At 42.1% G+C, this 17,896-nt stretch overlaps 1 protein-coding gene across 3 annotated transcripts in view; it reads left to right on the forward strand.

The window, feature by feature from the left end:
- The window catches only part of kcnq1.2 (potassium voltage-gated channel, KQT-like subfamily, member 1.2), a 161,376-nt gene that overhangs the window by 92,721 nt on the left and 50,759 nt on the right, over window positions 1-17,896 (forward strand). For all 3 annotated transcript variants that reach the window (XM_047597062.1, XM_047597061.1, XM_047597063.1), the window contains 3 exons: window positions 13,694-13,769; window positions 14,714-14,808; window positions 15,670-15,710. In XM_047597062.1, the coding sequence (XP_047453018.1) occupies window positions 13,694-13,769; window positions 14,714-14,808; window positions 15,670-15,710 (212 nt within the window). The remainder of the gene's footprint in view (window positions 1-13,693; window positions 13,770-14,713; window positions 14,809-15,669; window positions 15,711-17,896) is intronic.

Consider the following 17,896-nt stretch of genomic DNA (forward strand, 5'->3'; position numbering starts at 1 on the left):
AAACGATGGCCTGTAGGTCACTGTAGGTCACTCAGTGGGGGCTTGTGTTTTTATGTTAACAAGAAATTGGTACGATATGTCACTGCATCTCTGAACCTGAACTCTTGTCTGAATCTCTACAGTTCTTTTATTTACTAAGAGAATTCCCACAATGATTTGTTACACTGGTGTAAATCCAAAGACTAATGTTGACATGGCAACTGTAGTTATAGTAGAAACAGCGCAGCGGCTACAAGGGATTGTGCTTGAACCACAAAAATTTGTAATGGTTGACTTCAATCATTGTAAACCGGGGAAGTCCTTGTGTATTACTGGACAGTATGTGACTTGTCCAACAAGCCTCTGTCAAGGGAGTCTATGAATCCCTCTGACACAGCACCCGCCCCACGTTATGATCAGACGCTGGGTTGAGTTTTTTTGTGTCATGTCCTACACATGGGTCCTGATAAGAAGTTGAGAAGAACAGTGTTGAGTTCCTGCCTGGATAAAAGGAGTCTAGACAGTGTCTCCAATGTTGTGTTTGGATTGGGAAAAATAAATGCCTTTTGATTATCTGGTCAAATCTTAAGATTGTTTCCTATAAAAAAAAAAAGACTGTTTTTTCTTCCTGATGATTGAACCAGAAAATTTCTTTTCCTGACAAGACTCCTTCCTTTTTACCACTCTCTACTTGCACATAATATACATTGCCGATGCTTACTGCACTGCACTGATGACAAAGGCAACAAGAAACCTTTTAATTATTCCATCTTTCCCCCGAGTCTCTTACTTTGAAGTGGTGATCCAGTGAAGCATTCCCTGTCGGCAAATAAAACGCCCGCAGTGATTATGTTAGTAAAGTTATTGTTATCCAAAGTATATTTCTTTTGCCTGTTTGAGTTTGGAAATTTGGAGGTCAGTGGCAAGCTGTGAGTGACAGTTTGTTTTTGGGAGTTGGGGAGGGCACACCAGTGGAGATGGCAGAGCGTAGCGGGCTTTCCAAAAGCAACATGCCCAGTCATCATTTCACTCTTAGATAGACAAGGCTCTGTACGTTCTGCCAGGAGGAGCTTTGCCATGCTTATATACACATTTCAGAGTAAACATACACTCGTGCAAACACCCACACACACAGATCCTGATGCCTTTATCAGTGTTTCCTACCTCTGCACTGAGTCAGCAGGAATAATGCGGCAGCAGCAGCAGCAGATGCTGTGTATTTGCTCCATCCATCACTTTATCCCAGTGCCCTGAACGATTCTGTTAACGTGTCACACTGGCTCCTCAAAGCTCCCAATGTTCCCACCTCACACAGTGTGGTTCCAGCGGTCTAACCCATGCGTTGATAATTTGCCCTGAAAAATTGGCCGGGGACAAGAATCCAATTATGGCTTTGCACCCTGTTCCCAGCCCCTCAATTCAGATAACCTCCCTCATAACTGAGCTCTTTGAAAACAGGATGAATACCGCACTTATTCTTCTTCTACGTCTTAATGTTCTTATTTGTCATTAGCATCTCTTTATTCTCTGGTCTTTAAGTTTTTCAGTTTGATCTAAACATGGCTCCGCACAGTCGTTCTGTGTTGTATCACAGACGTGTTGCGTGAAGCATGTTGACAGATATCAGCTGATCTCAAGTTAGCTGAGTATTATGACAAATAAATGCCTCTGAACTTCAGCCCGTCATTTAAAGCTCCAGGCACCGAGCCAGCACGTCTCTTTTTCCTGTCTGTCAGTGGGAGGGAGTTGCGTTGGAACACGGTTTTCGTCACATTCATTACGCTGGCTTGCACACTGCAACACGTTAATAGGTCAGTGTTATATCCTGGTAATTATCATTTTCAACAATTAGTGCACGTCTTGTGTGATTGTCTGTATCTGTCTCATGTTTGTGTGCTGCGATTGTGCCTCAAACTTGGACTCAAGATTCACAGATTTTAAATAATTCAACATGCAGGACTGTTAAATATATCATTATTTCAAGGGGGTTTTGCGTCATGATGTATTTGTTTTTAAGCTTTTATTCTGATTTGAGATTTAGTTTTATCTTCTTGGACAACAAGTTCAGTGTTTCCTGTTTTGGGGAGTTGGCAGAGCTCCTGTTTTCAGCTCTGTCCCCCAGTATTCTGGCTATTGTTTCCGTCTCCCACTTTAATTAGTTTTTTGGATGAACAGATCAACATGTCCGGCTGCTCACTGTTGTATAACCAAAAAAAACAAAAAAAAATAAATAAACTCAGGCTTGTTCCAGTATTTTTCCAGCAAAACGTTGTCACAAGATGCTCAGTGTTATTTACTTCACATGTGGTTTGCAAGTGGTTTTAATGTTGTGGGTGATCGGTGTATTCAAACAACATGCAACCATAAAAAAAAAAAAACATTAATTGCTGAAATGACAAGGAATGCAAGTATCAGGATTTACTGCATTATAATGTCTTAGATAAGAGCGTCGCCCTAGGCCTCAAACTGTATTCAAATGTTGTTGAAACAGCTGTCCAAAAGCATTTAAATACCCCTCAAAACAATGTGGGCCTCCCCAAAAAAGTGTGGAAGCCTATAATTTTTCAAGGAGCTTAAGAGCTGTGATACAGGGACATAATTCATCCTGACACACTCCCCTCTCACATCTCATCTCACCAGAGAACATTAGGAAGGTCAATTTGACCAATCATAGACCCTGCTGCACCCACTGAGCCCTCTGATCATCTTTCACCTCCTCCTGGGCCCATGAACTCTTAGTGTGCAGTCATCTGATCCCACTATAGCAGCAAGCAAGGAGCAGTTCCTGACCTGGACTGCTTACACACTCGGAGAGATGGGATCATAGCCCATAGCCAGCCTTTTAAATGTAACAGTGTTCCTCAGTTTGCTCCCTTGTTCTCTATGTGCATAAACAAGGCCTGATATGGACTATCATTTGTTCCAGTCACACAACACCACACTGTGCTCTGCTTACCCTGCCAAAGCTTAAAATTGACCCTTGACTATTTGACCAGATTAGGTTAATGTAACTACTCAAAGAAAAAAAGAAAAAAATAGAAATTCTTGTGGGGAACTTTGCTGCTGTAAAAACAAATAGAAGAAATAGTAGAAGAATTCACTACTACAAGTCTCAAGTCATTGTCTGTGAATGAGACTTTCCACTGCATTAGTGTTTTTATAGTGTTTTTAACATACCCAACACTACTTCTTCTCAATAATAACAGCCAAACAGTTAGAGTCCTCATTCACTATTTATACACAGTTTGACACTAAAAGTCTCCTTTGAGATTCATTTGCTGAGGGGGAAGGTTTCTCTGGGCTCACTTTAAGTCTCAGTTTAATATAACTGAGAATTTAATGTTCAGTAGGGAAACTGGCCGTCAAACATTTTAAATGAACAATATATACATACTTAGACCTAGCAGACTTTAGCTTTTTGTGGGAAAACCATACTAGATACAAATAATTCTTAAGCACGTAATGCTTCTTTATGGTTGTGTTTCCACCCAAAGAATATTCTACTTTAGACCTGAGAACTTTTTTAAGGAACTAAAATGTTCTTTCAGTCTATTGGCTGCCATCGTTTCCAGTGTAGCATTAATGGCCTTTTCATCTCCGGTCCAGTAGGTGTCAGTTAATGGAAAAGACAATGCAACATTAATAACACCACGTAAAGTGGTGACATCATCATTACACTGCAAAGAACAGTAAGCATGGAGGACTTTCCAGCCATGCTGCTGTTGATATGGATTTACTGCTTTGCAAATGGGGCTGTTGGCTTATCACTGTGAAAGATACAAGCAGTAGTACCAATACAAGCCCAAATGCTTCAACTTACCGTAGCCAAACTCATTTTAAACTGAACTTTTTAAACCGTTTGGGAAATAAAAATGCTGGGAGTATTTGGCCAGTCAGAAATGTTCACTGCTGCATGTCACACCCCCAAAGTTCCTCCACTAGTTCTTGTAAAAGAACTTTATCCCTGAGCAGGGACTTTCTGGGGCTTAAAGTAACTTAATTTAGACCTAGGTCCTTGCAGTAGAAATACACTCCAGAGGTTCCCAGTCCCAGGAGAAAGTTCTTCTGGAAGAAACATGTCTTATGTCTTAAAACATTTCTGGGAGGGGGGGTTGAAAGTCCTCCATAAAATTTAATATCCACACTCTATAAGCAATAAAACACTAAGAGACCAAGTTAGAGGACAGGAACATTGATATGCTGGCATATTGAGTGGAGAGTGAGTTATGAAGAAGTACCAGTGCCAGTGATACAAGCCCATTCAGCCTTTCTCAGTTTTCCTTTCTGTCTGCCTGACTGCCTCTCTGTCTGCTAGTGTGTTTGGACTGCTGGTGTAATTACAGTCCAGGCAGGGACAGACCTGGAGACAGAGGCAGTGCGCTAATTGAACGGTGGACCAGGAGCGGAAGCTATTAAAGCAAGTCTGCCAAGACATTCTCAGCCTCATCTGCTGCCATAAATCCCTACTGTCCATTACGACTTACTACTGTTACCACTTCTACTCCCTCCACCGCTTCACCCCTCTCTCCCTGTCTCTGTCACTCTCTGTGTTTAAACAATTTGTCAATCCTGTCTTCTTTGACTTTGTCCCATTTTTAATATACTTTTAATGAGTTAATTAAGTATGGAAAGAAATGAGTGGGGCTAAAGATGTACAGATTATTATTTTGTTCATCTGTTTTCATTAAGTTGATTCTTATCTCGTATCATTGTGCAAATACATGAAAACCTAACCAGATATTCTGATGGGGTTGTTCATTAGTTGACTTTTTTCCACTAATTTCCTCTCCTTGTTTTGAAAGAAGCTTGCGGCGCTGTGTTTGGCCTTGCCTTTCAACCATATCCTTCATTTGAAATCCTCCCTTAACAAAGCTGCCGTTGTGGTCATTCAGGACTTATACAGTTCTAGTTTCCCCGTTTTCCTTTGAGCCCAGTGAATATGGCCGATATGTATTTAGTTGAGTAGACATGTGGCTTCTACCAGTCTTGAAGACGTGGGCCCCTAATCCTCAGATTTGCAGTGATGAAGTACTTTAAGTTCTCAATGTCAGCATCTTTGTCTCTTGAGCAAAGAAATCAATATTTGTAAACACAGGAGATATCTATCTGTTTTCCTCTGTCCATGTTTGTACATGTATGTTGGTAAGTAGATTTCTTTGTGCCTCATGCACAAGTGCAACTCTCTTTCAGAGTGAATGTTAACAGAATCAGAGGAGGCCTCATCCTCACCATGTTTGAAAAGAATATATGCTGTGTGCATTAGTGGAAGGTAATAAATGCTATTTCTCCGCATTCTTTCTCTTTCTTTCTCTCATACACAAACACAAACATCTCCAACAGTGAACACTGACAATTACAGCAGCCTGCTTGGCCTCTCATAGCTGAAAAGGGGAACAAAAACACTAACCAGCACAGAAAAGCCTAATTAAACACCAGTCTTTAATGTCAGTCAGCCCCCCACTGTAGCCTCAACCACACATGAATGACAGAATAATGCTCCTTTGAATAGACGCTCGGTTTTATAATCTAAACCCATTGGCTTATGAAAGGGAAGCCCCTGAGCTGAGAAGGCCTATAGGTCACCCTCCACCTCTTCCCTTCCATCTTCTTCTCTGTCTACTTGCTGGGTCCACAGCCAGGATTAAACCAGACAGGGCTACCTCCAGCAAGCACATGAGGCCAAGGTGTTGCTAATTGTCCCTCAAAGTACACATCCACTCAAAAACACACATGTGAACCACCATGTGTGTTGGCATGACTAACCTCTGGGCTCATGTGCTTGGATTACGAAGGAAGCAGCAAATTTAAGCCAAAGATTGTGGCTGTAGAGGGACTAAAAGTGGAGAAGAGGGGTGGGCTGGGGGTCTCTGGGCCTTTAGTGCCAGGGGTTATCCTAGAAAATGGTTCGAGGGCCTACGCAACCCCCTCCCGGACCTCACCTCGCTACTCTCCACCCCCAAAAATCTCCCCACCCCACCCAGGCAAGGGGACCCCCCGACTGGCAGCAATAAATAGATTCTTTCTTTAACATGCCTAATCCTGCTAAATAGCAACAAATCCTATTAGGCCATGAATTATAAATCCTTCTTCACCACCTCACTCCCTCCTGCCCCACTGAAGAAACCCAATCGCCCTCCTGTCTCCATGACGTACACACATGCACTCACACATTCAAATTATCTGAAGAATGCAGCTCTAAACATCCAGTGACTGGGGAATTGATGGCTGTCCACACATTACTATCTATGTCTACTTATATCATGTGCTGTTTGCTTGTATTTATACTAAATACTGTAGAGGCTGCTCTCAGACTACAAGAGTTTTGGGCCATTTTATTCCCTGATTCACCCGTTGCTTAACACCAAACAACCCATAACGTTATGGGTTTAGAGACTTTTTGGGGTCAACCCAAATAATATCATATGTAGTATTTAAAATCTGGATGATGAAGAGCCAGTTAGACAATTGAGTCTACAGGGACATGTAGCAAGTGAAGGTGTTGTCAAAAAATGACAAACGCTCTAGCTATAAAGGGTAAAACCTTAATAGATTTGACAGATATTAAAACTGACAAATAAAAACTCACCTCCAGTTCTGACTAAAGACACCCCACAGTGACTCACTCCCCAACTATTTTCTCATCCACATGCATATAAGCTTTTGCCTTAGTTTTTTTTTTTTTTACTATGAAGTATTTCAAAATCCCATTTCCACAGTCACCAGAGTGTTTCTTGGAAGTTGACACGTGTTGACACTGTGAAATAGGACAGTGGTGTATCCCAGCTGGTTATCTAGTCGACTCTTGTCCTCCACTGATGATGTATGTTAAGAAGCTGCTGGTGTGTGGGCTTAAAGAGAGAACAGTGGGGACAGATCGCTTGATATATGAAATGACAAATATTAGTGGCGGTTTGCTACTGCTCAGTTCTTTATTGTTTACAAGCCATGTCGGCACCCTCACTGCTGTGTGAACCAAAACTGTTTGACCTGATGATAGTTCTCCATGAATGTTGTTGAGAAATTTCAGCCAGAAATGAAGTGGCGGACCGACTGACTAACCGATTAGCATGCCATCCGTGAATAGGCATCACCACAGACTAATGGGGAAAGGGCCTCTGAAAAGAAACCCATTACCCTGATATTCTCTCCGACATGAATGCCCACATTACTGACACACCTTAGGCTAGACATTTAGACCAGAAGAAGGTCTGGTTGAAAAGAGGGGGTCATTAACCCCCAAACTATCCAGCTCTCTAATTAAGATCTCTTTGAAGAATAGTTACCGCCACATCCTTCTCTCTAGGCTATACCTTAGGCCAGGAACATTAACCCTGAGACCTTGAATTAGTTTGGTCACATCTAGGAGTTAGCCATTGAAGCCAATGACTCCCTTCTCTCTCTCTCTCTTTTTTTCACTGCTCTCTTTTTAGGAACATATCTTAAGTCAACATGTCCACTGTAGAGTTTATCAGTGTTTCAAATCAGTATGTTCAATAAAAAAGATTTTACACCTAACCTACTTGTCTTGTAAAGTTGATGTACAATGTAGGCAAAAGTCTAACTAACCATAACTACTGATACCAATACTGTATTTTCCATATCGCAGCCTTTGTTCTTTGTGGCCTTCATACCATTTCTTCAAGTCATTTTCCCACGACAGTACGTTTAAATTTCCTTGGCTGTCTAACTGGAAACCTCCTCACCCAAATCTTTAGATAATTTGGCAGTTCGAGTCGTGTCAAGAAGAGTTCACCAGTCATTAGTCTACTTGTTGGAAGTGCGCTCCTCTCCAATCTACTCTCCGTGTGGTGGGAACGAGCTGTGACTGTGTCTGTTCTCCTCCAATAATGACAGGTTGCGAGATTTGGTGTCATTAACATTAAACACGGGTGGGACTTTTCCGAGGTCGCCAGGATGTCGACCATCATCTCCAGACGTGCCTCTTTTCACTGGCGGGGTCCTTTCGCAAGCTTAAAAGAAGGAGACTTTGAATTCCCGCATACCTTTAGATGTATGTGGTGACTGTGAGAGAGATCAGATTATATTCAGAGGAATAACTTAATCTAATCTAAAGGATGTATCTCCACAATATTCAAAAGATCGCCTTCTCAAACCAGGCTTTATTTTCTTTGAACAATGTTGAAGAAAGAAAATGAAAATTGAGGTGTATCCACATATATATATGTGTGTGTGTACTGCATTGTGTTTGTCACAGAAATGCAGGGGTTAAGGGCAACAGCAAAATTTACAGTCTCTCTCTCTTGGTCTCGGCCTCTGTCTCTGCGGCCACACACATCAAACGTGGCTTGTTTTTTCTGTTCTCTCTTTGTCATCAGCTTTTAATGGGCACTGGGCTTTGATGTGGCTTGGATGCCACTATTGTCTCCAGCATGTTTTGATCAGTGTCTATTGATCTGGGAATGGGAGGGGAGTGGGCATGAAAACAACTGGAGCGCACACACAGGAAGAGGAGGGGGAAACTATTGTATCAGAAGTTGGATTTAACCAGCTGCGACTTGCTGTATGGTACTTGGTAGTTTTTTTGTGTGACCGTTTTTTTTTTTTAGAATCAGGTTCTGAATGAGTCAGGAACTAAAAGATGAAAGCAACTACAGTAAGACCAAAAAAAACTTTATGGGGGAGAGTGAAGAACAGACAAGTTTTGTCTGTTGCTCATGTAAATGTGAAATAATTAACAAGCACTTATATAACAAGCACACACACACACACATACGCACACACACACACACACACACACACACACATATATATCTCATAGGCTTATATTTTTTCATAGTTTTTATTTTGTTTTAATTTATTTATTACAGTTAAGTCTCTATTTGTAATGCATGTGTTGTGAATATCACAGACAATAAATGCATTCATTTGTGCAACAAAATCGTTTGCTCTATTAAATAGTTGTAGTATTTTTTACTTTATAGTGTAATTTATAATAGTTGTAGTAACTAGAGGCAGGAGGCAAAAATAAGGTTAAAAAACCAAACTGTTCCGGGGACTCTCTAAGGTGGTGGTGGGCACTACGGCCTGCCAGCTGTTTAATCTGGCCCAGCAAGCATTTATAACGACCCAGGGTTTCCCATTCAGTGTATAAACTCTGGCGGCGTGCCCGAGTCCAATTTGCTCCGCCATGGCCTCATAACGAATCGGAAATATTTTTGCACGTCTCAGACAACGTTGTGTTTGTGTTCCATTCTGCCCTATTGCTCCCACGAAGCATCTCTCCCCATTAGTTAGATCATCTCTAACTAATGGGGATTAAGAGAGGGGCATTAGGGCAGGTAGTTCCCATTGAGGCAGGGGGCATTCCATATTTAGTCCTCAGACCTTTAATCAGCCTGCGAAATGAAAAAGCAGCTCTGAAATAATTTAAGGTGAAATATATATACTACATTCTAATACAGCAGTCAAGCACTAAAATCCACTTTCACTAATATACATACATATATACACATACAATGTAATTCCTGTTATAATTAAATAAAATGCTACTGGCCTAGCCCATCGGGGGACAACCAACTGCCTATACACTACATACTGTCAAGCACTCTGTTTTGTTTGCATTACATCACATACAGGCTAACATTGCAAGCTGTCCCATATATGGTTATACAACATTTTAACAATGTTTGCACAGGTTTTTTAAACGCACTCACTGCTACATTCAATACTTACGTCACTTAAGGTTCCTTGGAAAGTGCTTGGACAGTACCTACTCTAAAGGAGACGGAATAAACTGAATTTTAAGAACTATGGTAATTTCCACTTCCTGCTGTGCGAACACACAACAAGCAGGGTTCTTCTACAACTATCAAAGGGAAAAGTCTGCCGTTTTCCTGACCTGATGATGGTTATGATGCAATTTTGTTGTTTGCTAGTGTATAAAATTTGGATGGGTACATATGAGTATCTTTCACACTCATCTACAGGCAGACTGATTTGAAATTCTCATTAATTTGGTAAAACTTCGCTGTCTTGTATCTTAGCTGTGTGCTCTTGTAATTCCTACCGTGGCACCCTCTGGCATACCATCACTTTTAGATCAAACATTTCTGAAAGAATGTGGTCAACTTATCCTTCCAAGATATGATAAAGGGATGTCTGTTTTTGAGGAGAACAGAAAAAAGGCCACATCTCTTTGATGGACCAAAGCACCAGTCATAAAGCTTATCTCACACACACATCCACGCACAGATGCAGACGCACACACATAGGCCCGCAGTCTTGCTGGGACCTTACCATAGCACATTGAAGTCTAAGGCTTCTTTCTCCCGACTGACTCCAAGGTTATTGCCGCGCACCATGGAAGCACAGGATATTTGACGGTCCCCTGCCAAAGAAAGACCTGGGGTGCTGGGGGATGAGGGAGAGTTGCCATTGACAACTCTGAGGTCTCCGAAGTGACCATCTGAAAATGAAAAAGGAGAAAACTTATTAAGAGAGAAGAGTCCAGGGGAGTCATGGGGCTAAATCTGTCACAGCTTTTCAAGAGAGGGTCAGGCCTAGTTCATAACTCCAGCTACTATAGCTCTTACATGACTTCTGCTGTTGACCTAATGAAGAATGGTGAGTCTGTTGAGAAGAACTAGGAGTTAATCCTTAGACTTGAAATTCACACAACAAGCTCTCTCAGTAGAATGAATCATGTAGCGCAGGACAATGGAAATAATATCGAAGTGGTCTTGGGTGAGATCTGAGCTTTGCTAGCTCGAGAGGAGTCCCCAGGATACACACTGTATCAAATCTCCTGCATGTTGAAAATTAAACACGACGACAGGAAAAGACGAGCGAAGGCAGAAGGAGATGAGTAAGAAGCGGAGTCAGAGCCAGCAAGTGTTTGAAAGGCAGCGTCAGCAGAGAGATGTGGGAATTGCATTCCTTCGGTTTCTGTGTGCCAAATGTTTAATGGAGTGGAGAGGGGGTTGGTGTTGGACAAAAACCCTCCGTGTTATTCTTTTATCACACTTACCCACTGAACATGTGTGTGCATTTGTGTCAAATGCAGGAAACGGGAGGAGGGCAAGGAGGGAGCGGGATACAGTTGTACGCCGATCAAAACCGCACATGTTTTTTGTTTCCTACATGTGTTTTCTTTCCCAATTATGCCTGAACCTCCGAGTCACACGGAGGAGAAAAAAATCACATCCTTCTCCTCATCGACGAAGGAGAGCAAAGGGGCTTTTTTTTTTTTTTTTTTTTTTTTTCCTAAAACAGGGCCTCATGCTCTTTATGTTTGGTATTGTTTGTGTGCATTTCCTCCTATAGCTTGGGCAGGCCTGGCGTGGAGGGCAGGAAAAAAGCCAGCAGCCGGACAGACTTTGATGTCCATGTTTTATGGTCCCATGTCAGCGCATTGTCTGTTAAGTCCTTTTGTTGTCCCTCTGCCTAATTAAGACCTCAGAGCGACTTGTTGACTCCACAAAGGCCCTTGTTTGGGGAGGGGGAAGATGGAGGGTATGTGTTTCTGTGTGTCAAGTGTGTGTGTGTGTGTGTGTTGGTATGTCTGCTTTGACTGGGACATAGCTTGAGAGAAGTGTTCAAAGCAGCAGACACACACCTAATCTGTACCAAATTCTGGCTTTGAGTAATAACTATTGGACCATTTGCATGCAATGCATTTTGAAACTACATACATGCTTTCCATGTGCACTGAAGTGTGAAATCCATCTCACTATTATTGTTCTCATTTGAAGTTGCACCTGATTGCCTCCCATGCCCATATTTTTTTTTTCACCCTGAACGCCTCCAGCAACAGTCTGGTGACGTCAATTTCCTGTTAATCCAACTTCTCATCAGACACCGGACGCACACACACCATCCTCCAGCTTACCAGCTTAACTTTGAAGTCTCTGATACCAACAGATGGCTGAAAGGTCACCTGTCTCAGTGACATACTGTATATGGAATAGAAGACCCCCCACACACACACACCCACACCTGCCCCCCCAAAAAAGTCAAGTTAATTTCATATATATCACTAAATCACAATAGAAGTCATTCCAGGTCACCGTGTTCTTTTAATAAATAATGAGGTTATTGATCTAATTTAAGCCAAGAAATTTCCTTTCATTTTCTTTGTTGCGCATCGACGCTTCTTCTCCACTCTCTGTTGTACAATAAATTAATAATGAAACAAGATAGATAGATAGACAGACAGATCTGGCCTCTGTATTGATTGATCATTTTGCAGCATGGACTAATTTTATGTCAGAAGCATGTCTGTAACTGTTTTCCAGCAACTTAAATCATGGAAACTCCAACAAGGAGAGCTGGTCCTCAGCCGTCTTACAGGGAAAACACTGCTGTACCGTACCAAAGCCTCCCTTTTGTGCTTGCACCTTTGCCCTTGTGGCACCTGCAACCGATTGTGCTGATTGTCTTCAGCTCATCCACAGACACTTGGATCAGATCTTGGACAAAACTTTACAGAGTTTACACGGGAAAGTGCACATGATTCAAAAGAGGTCGGCATAAATGCATCAGTATCTGGTGGGATGGGATTTGGGATTAGCTTCTAGCCAACTCAAAGTCACACACATGCTTCAGGTAAATGTGTCATTTCAAGTTCACTTTCTTTCTTTCTTTCTTTCTTTCTTTCTTTCTTTCTTTCTTTCTTTCTTTCTTTCTTTCTTTCGTCACTTTTCAGATGGACTGGCTCAATTGCCGGTAATTGCAGTGTTGGCAAAAACATGATGGATACTGTGTGACCCTCTTTTACTCTTCACCAAAAATGTTTGCTCAATAAATATGATTGCACTTTAAAATATAATACAACTGTATTTTATTTCTCAAGTTCTCTTGTTTGACTTAACTCATAAATTGTTTAGGGACCTGAAAACATGGTCACTGTTTGTACAAGGTTGATAGACACAGTCCTTGATCATTACACTTATTTGTACTCTGGTTCCCCAATCAGTATTTGTGTGTTTTCATTTACTCATTGAAATATAGTCACTCGACAACATTGCAGTCTGTGTTTTCCATCTATTTTCACCCAACTAAACATGTTGTTTTCACACATGGAACATCTAAGAGCGCGTTTCAGGATACTCTGACAAGTAAACCAAACGAGCACCAGTGCACAGCAGAGCACAGCACGCAGAGTGCCTCCTTGAAAAAACAAACACAAGTGCATGCCATACAGTGACTACACTACGCAAGTACGAGATTGTGTGTGTTGTTTGCATCCAGTGGTTTGTGTTTCAGTGTTAAGCTCCATAACAGTGGGCTCTCCTTTGTGTTGACACAGATGTGCTGCTTTGAGCTGAGGGACTTGAGTTTTGGGACTTCTCTTAATGCAAACCGTGTCTGGTTTTCTTCTCTCTCACTTTGCGCAAGTGTGCAGATTCACAGTGGTGACCGAAAAGGAAAGCACTGAAAGAGAGAGTCGGTTAATGTGTGTTGACAAATACAGTTATAGGTTTAGTATGCTGAATGCATATGTGTCAGTGTGTCTTGTCAAAATCACGTGATGTACTGTTGCATGGTGCATCATTCTCCACTGATCCTTAAATGCACCAAGGGCCAATTAGACTGGGCCGTGCTCTGAGCATGCAGCCTTTTTTTTTTCGTTTTTTTTTTTTTTTTTTTGTTTGTTTTTTTTGCTACAAGCTAATTCACATTTGCAGCAATGAAACAATCATTACTATGTCAGTGTAATCTTTGTAACCTAAATCAGTGTCCTTTTTGGTCACAGGTTGTCCCACGCCCAACGATCAGCAGTAAAAGTTCTCCGCAGAATGCAGTACTTTGTGGCCAGGAGGAAATTTCAGGTAAGAAAAGGGAAACCCTCAGAGAGGAACACTACAGAGTTTAAGACAGCAAGGGAGGGGTGACAGATGAAGAGAAAGACAGATTGAAAGTGAGAGAAGGAGTGAGAGAAGTGTGTTTTGTGTGTGTCTGTGTGTGTGTGTGTGTGTGTGTGGTTTTACAGGAAGAGGAGGGGGAGCCTCAGGGGCATACATCAGCTGCAGCGCTGCTGTGCAGGAGTGTGTACGTGTGTGTTTGTGTGTAAATGCCTGAAACTTGCACCTGCATGTCTTCTTTGTGTTCTCTTCAGTTCAGGCATAGTATCATGGGAAATCTACTAACCTATCTCTGGGGTTACAGTAGGAATTCACTTACTGTACCGCCCGCACGAAAACACACACTTGCAAAAATACACTTGTACTCGTACTGCAGGACACGGCCTCATGTTGGAGCGGAGTCGGCAGAATTCAATGAAAAAAGGTGCAATAAAGTAATTTAGTTAAATAAAAAAACATATTGTTTAAAATACTTTAAACATCATATTCACTCTTCATGTTTTGTAGAATGGTTCCTAGATTCATATAGTTTCCAAGTGCTCTATATGTTTTCAATTATGGTGTAAGTGATTTCAGCTGCAGAGGCTATACTCTGTGTGTACCAAGGATACCCTAAAGAGTTCACTGGGTTCTCTCTGATTCTCCTTGTATCAACGTCACACTAAACAAAGCTGTGAAAGGACCTTAACACGATTGCTTTCTACATGGCCATGCACTTGTGCACACACACACACACACATGCACACACACACACACATTAACATTGAGTTAACAATGAACCCTTTGCACCCAAGGGGGTTGGGGATGTTTTTGGGGGCCAAGCAACAGAGGCTATGGTTGACAATGGCTTTTGTGTCCCACCATGTGTGTGTATGTGTGTCTTTTTTGTGTGTGCGTGCATGCATCCACAGCAAGCGCGGAAACCCTATGATGTGCGAGACGTGATCGAGCAGTATTCCCAGGGTCACCTCAACATGATGGTCCGCATCAAGGAGCTTCAGAGAAGGTGGCGTCTTTGTTCAATGTTCAATTTGTTCAATGGTCTTTCTTCTTGCTGTTGCTATTTTTGGCACCATTATTTTGGAAAGCATTACACTAAGAAAGAAATCCAAAAACAAAACTTGCAGAACAAGTCCAGTTGCCTTTCTTTAATGTTTTTTGGACATACCACGACATGGATGATTGAGAGCCTTCGCAGACACAAAACTCATCATCTTTCTTCAAAACAAAAGTAAATCAAGTTGAATATTCAGTCTTCATTTGGCCATGTTGCCTTATAACTGTCTCCTTGTGCCACACTTCAGATTTGAAGAAAATTTCTCTTTATTCAGCTTTAAGTAATTTTTTAGTTTAGATGTTATCCCTTTTGTCCTGTTTATGTCAGTCCATGTGGTTGCATTCTGAAGTATTACACCAGTGTTATACCAGTATACCAGAGGGTCATCATGAAGTAACAGAAAATCAGCAACAGTTTTGTATTTCACAGTTTTTTGGTTATTATTTAAATGAAAAACAACTAATAAATAAACTAATAAAAAGAAAAAATAAGTCAAAAAAAGATAAGGCTTTACAGTGCATGCTGTATTCAAATACATCCTCTGCTTGAGTTAATTTGTAAATTTGACAGTCCACATGTGCAAGTGAGTTTCGAGTTTCATTGTTTATTTTCAGCGTTTGACATCTCAGTAAGAGCATAGCGTTCACTCATTCAACCTGTTAAAGCTTGCATGAGGATTTTTCCTGAAATTTGTGATATATAGAGAGAGTGAATCTTTTTTGTTCATGGTTTGGGATAAAGTGCTGTTTGCCTAACTGTATCTCCTGTGTATCAGCCGAGTGTTTTTACCATTCTCTATCTTTTCCCCAGGCTGGACGGCACCCTGGGGAAACCAGGAATGTTTCTTCCAGGTAAATACACAGAAAACAACAGTTTCCATCTGATGGACAACCATCACTCCTCACTCCATCACAGTGTTTATGGCTCACACATACACAAGCTGTGCCAGACTAAATACAAGAGGTACAGAGGTCCCTCATGTGTTTGCATATGTCTCTTTTTGGACGTGCATGTTTGCATACGTGTTTACGTGTTTATGAATATGTGAATTGGTGCTCCCTGCTTGTGTCACTGCATTGGTGGGCATATATTAGCACAACAGTGTATATTTCTGACAGGCAACTTTAAAACAGACACATTTCTTTGATCATTTAAAATGTTAACTGCTTCGAGCAATTAGTACCACAGCTTGTATCTCTACTAAAAATAAAACCAGGGAAGACGAAAACATCACATACTACTCATTGGAAACAGCAATATAAAATAGCTACGCTTCCCAAAATGAAATTGGTTAATGTGAACAAGATGTCAGGCTGAATGAATAAAGTCAAACTTAATGGCATATTTAGATTCAGATTTAGTCTAAACATCTCCAGTACTATTTAGTATTTGCTTACATATCTTTCTGGCATGCATTAATTGTTTATATTACGTATATTAGAAGAGGAGACTGTAAACTGCCACTGTGACTCATGTCAAAACAGCAGCAGAACATAACTGAATAATTGATTTCACTAGAAATGGTGACTGTTTAGGGCTCTGGATGTTATGTTTGCAATGGGGATGTTGTCATGCGCGGCACAAAATCAACCTTTCTACATCTGTTTCTGTGCTGAAGAATCACCACTTTAATGTAGTAGAGGTGTTGGTGTGTCCATGTGATACTGGGAGCTGTGCCCCTGGTACAGTCTCCCATGTCAGGATCCAGACAAAGCTCAGTTCTGAAATGGCACAAATTGAGCTGTAGCACCTCACCCACACAAGAGAAACTGGGGCACACACCTGCAGCCAGACCTTGGAGAGGACGTCGCCTACGAGCGTGTAGTGGTAGGGTTCAGCCCAAAGAATCAACATGGACCTACAGGAGAAGGCATTAAGGTTGGGTGTGTGAGCTGGGCAACGCAGGCGAAGGCGAGGACCTGGGTGTGCTGATCCCTGGTGACACAGACTGGTTTGAGCCAGGTGGAGTGTCATTACACTAGTGTGGGAGGTGGAGTGATACCAACTTGATATAGCTGGACTCATCTCCACACCTAGTGTGGGCTCTGGAACCAAACTGTTGGAGGGGGATGGACTCCCTCCTTTTCCGGAGTTGCCCAAGGTGAGAAGCACCGGGCAGGTGTGGGGATATTCACAAGTCCCAGGCTGGGTGCCTCTGTGGTGGAGTTCTCCCCAATGACTGAGAGGGTGGCCTCCATGCCATTACAAATCACTTGGGGGAAGGCTGTTACTGTTTGCGCATATGCACCGAACGGCAGTATTCAGCCTTCTTGGATGCTTGGAGGCCTTTGGGGAAATCCTGCAAGAGCCAGTCAGACCTGGGAAGCACAAATGGGTAGTGTCCGTGAACTGGGAAATACGGGAGAAGAGCCCTGCTGGGATGTTGTTGGGTGGAAGAAGGAAGATTGGGGTCTCCTGAACCCTACCACCATGCCCTATATGAACAAAGCAGAGTCTGACGACGCGTACAAAGTCTTGTCCATATCCTTGGCAGAGATCGCTGAGGTAGTTAAGAAGTTCCCCAGCAGCAAGGTGGCAGGGATGGCCAAGATTCACCCTAAGATGCGGAAGGCTCTTGATAGTGTTGGGCTGTATTGGCTGACTCGCCTATTGAACGGTGGTACCCATTTTTAAGAAAAGGCACTGGAGGGTATACTGCTCAGCCTCCCTGGGAAAGTTTACTCCCAGATACTGAAGTGTAACCAATAGTTCTCCCCAATTATAGTTGAACCTCAGATTCAGGAAGAGCAATGTGGATTCCATCCTGGTTGTGGAACATTGGACCAGCTCTTTACCCTTGCGGATGCTGCTCAGGGGGTCATGGGAGATTGACAATCTAGTCTACATCCTATGACCGCATTCCCCAGGGGTACTTTGTGGGGGTTACTGAGGGAGTACGGAACACAGAGGCCACTGTTACGAGCCAGCTCTTCCATGAATAACTAAAGTGAGAGCTGTGCCTGTATCTTCAGCATAAAGTCAAGCACGTTTCCCGTGGGTATTCAACTCCACCAAGGCTGTCCCTTGTCCCCAGTCC

Source organism: Mugil cephalus, chromosome 10 (assembly GCF_022458985.1).
Source record: "Mugil cephalus isolate CIBA_MC_2020 chromosome 10, CIBA_Mcephalus_1.1, whole genome shotgun sequence".
Classification (NCBI taxonomy): domain Eukaryota; kingdom Metazoa; phylum Chordata; class Actinopteri; order Mugiliformes; family Mugilidae; genus Mugil; species Mugil cephalus.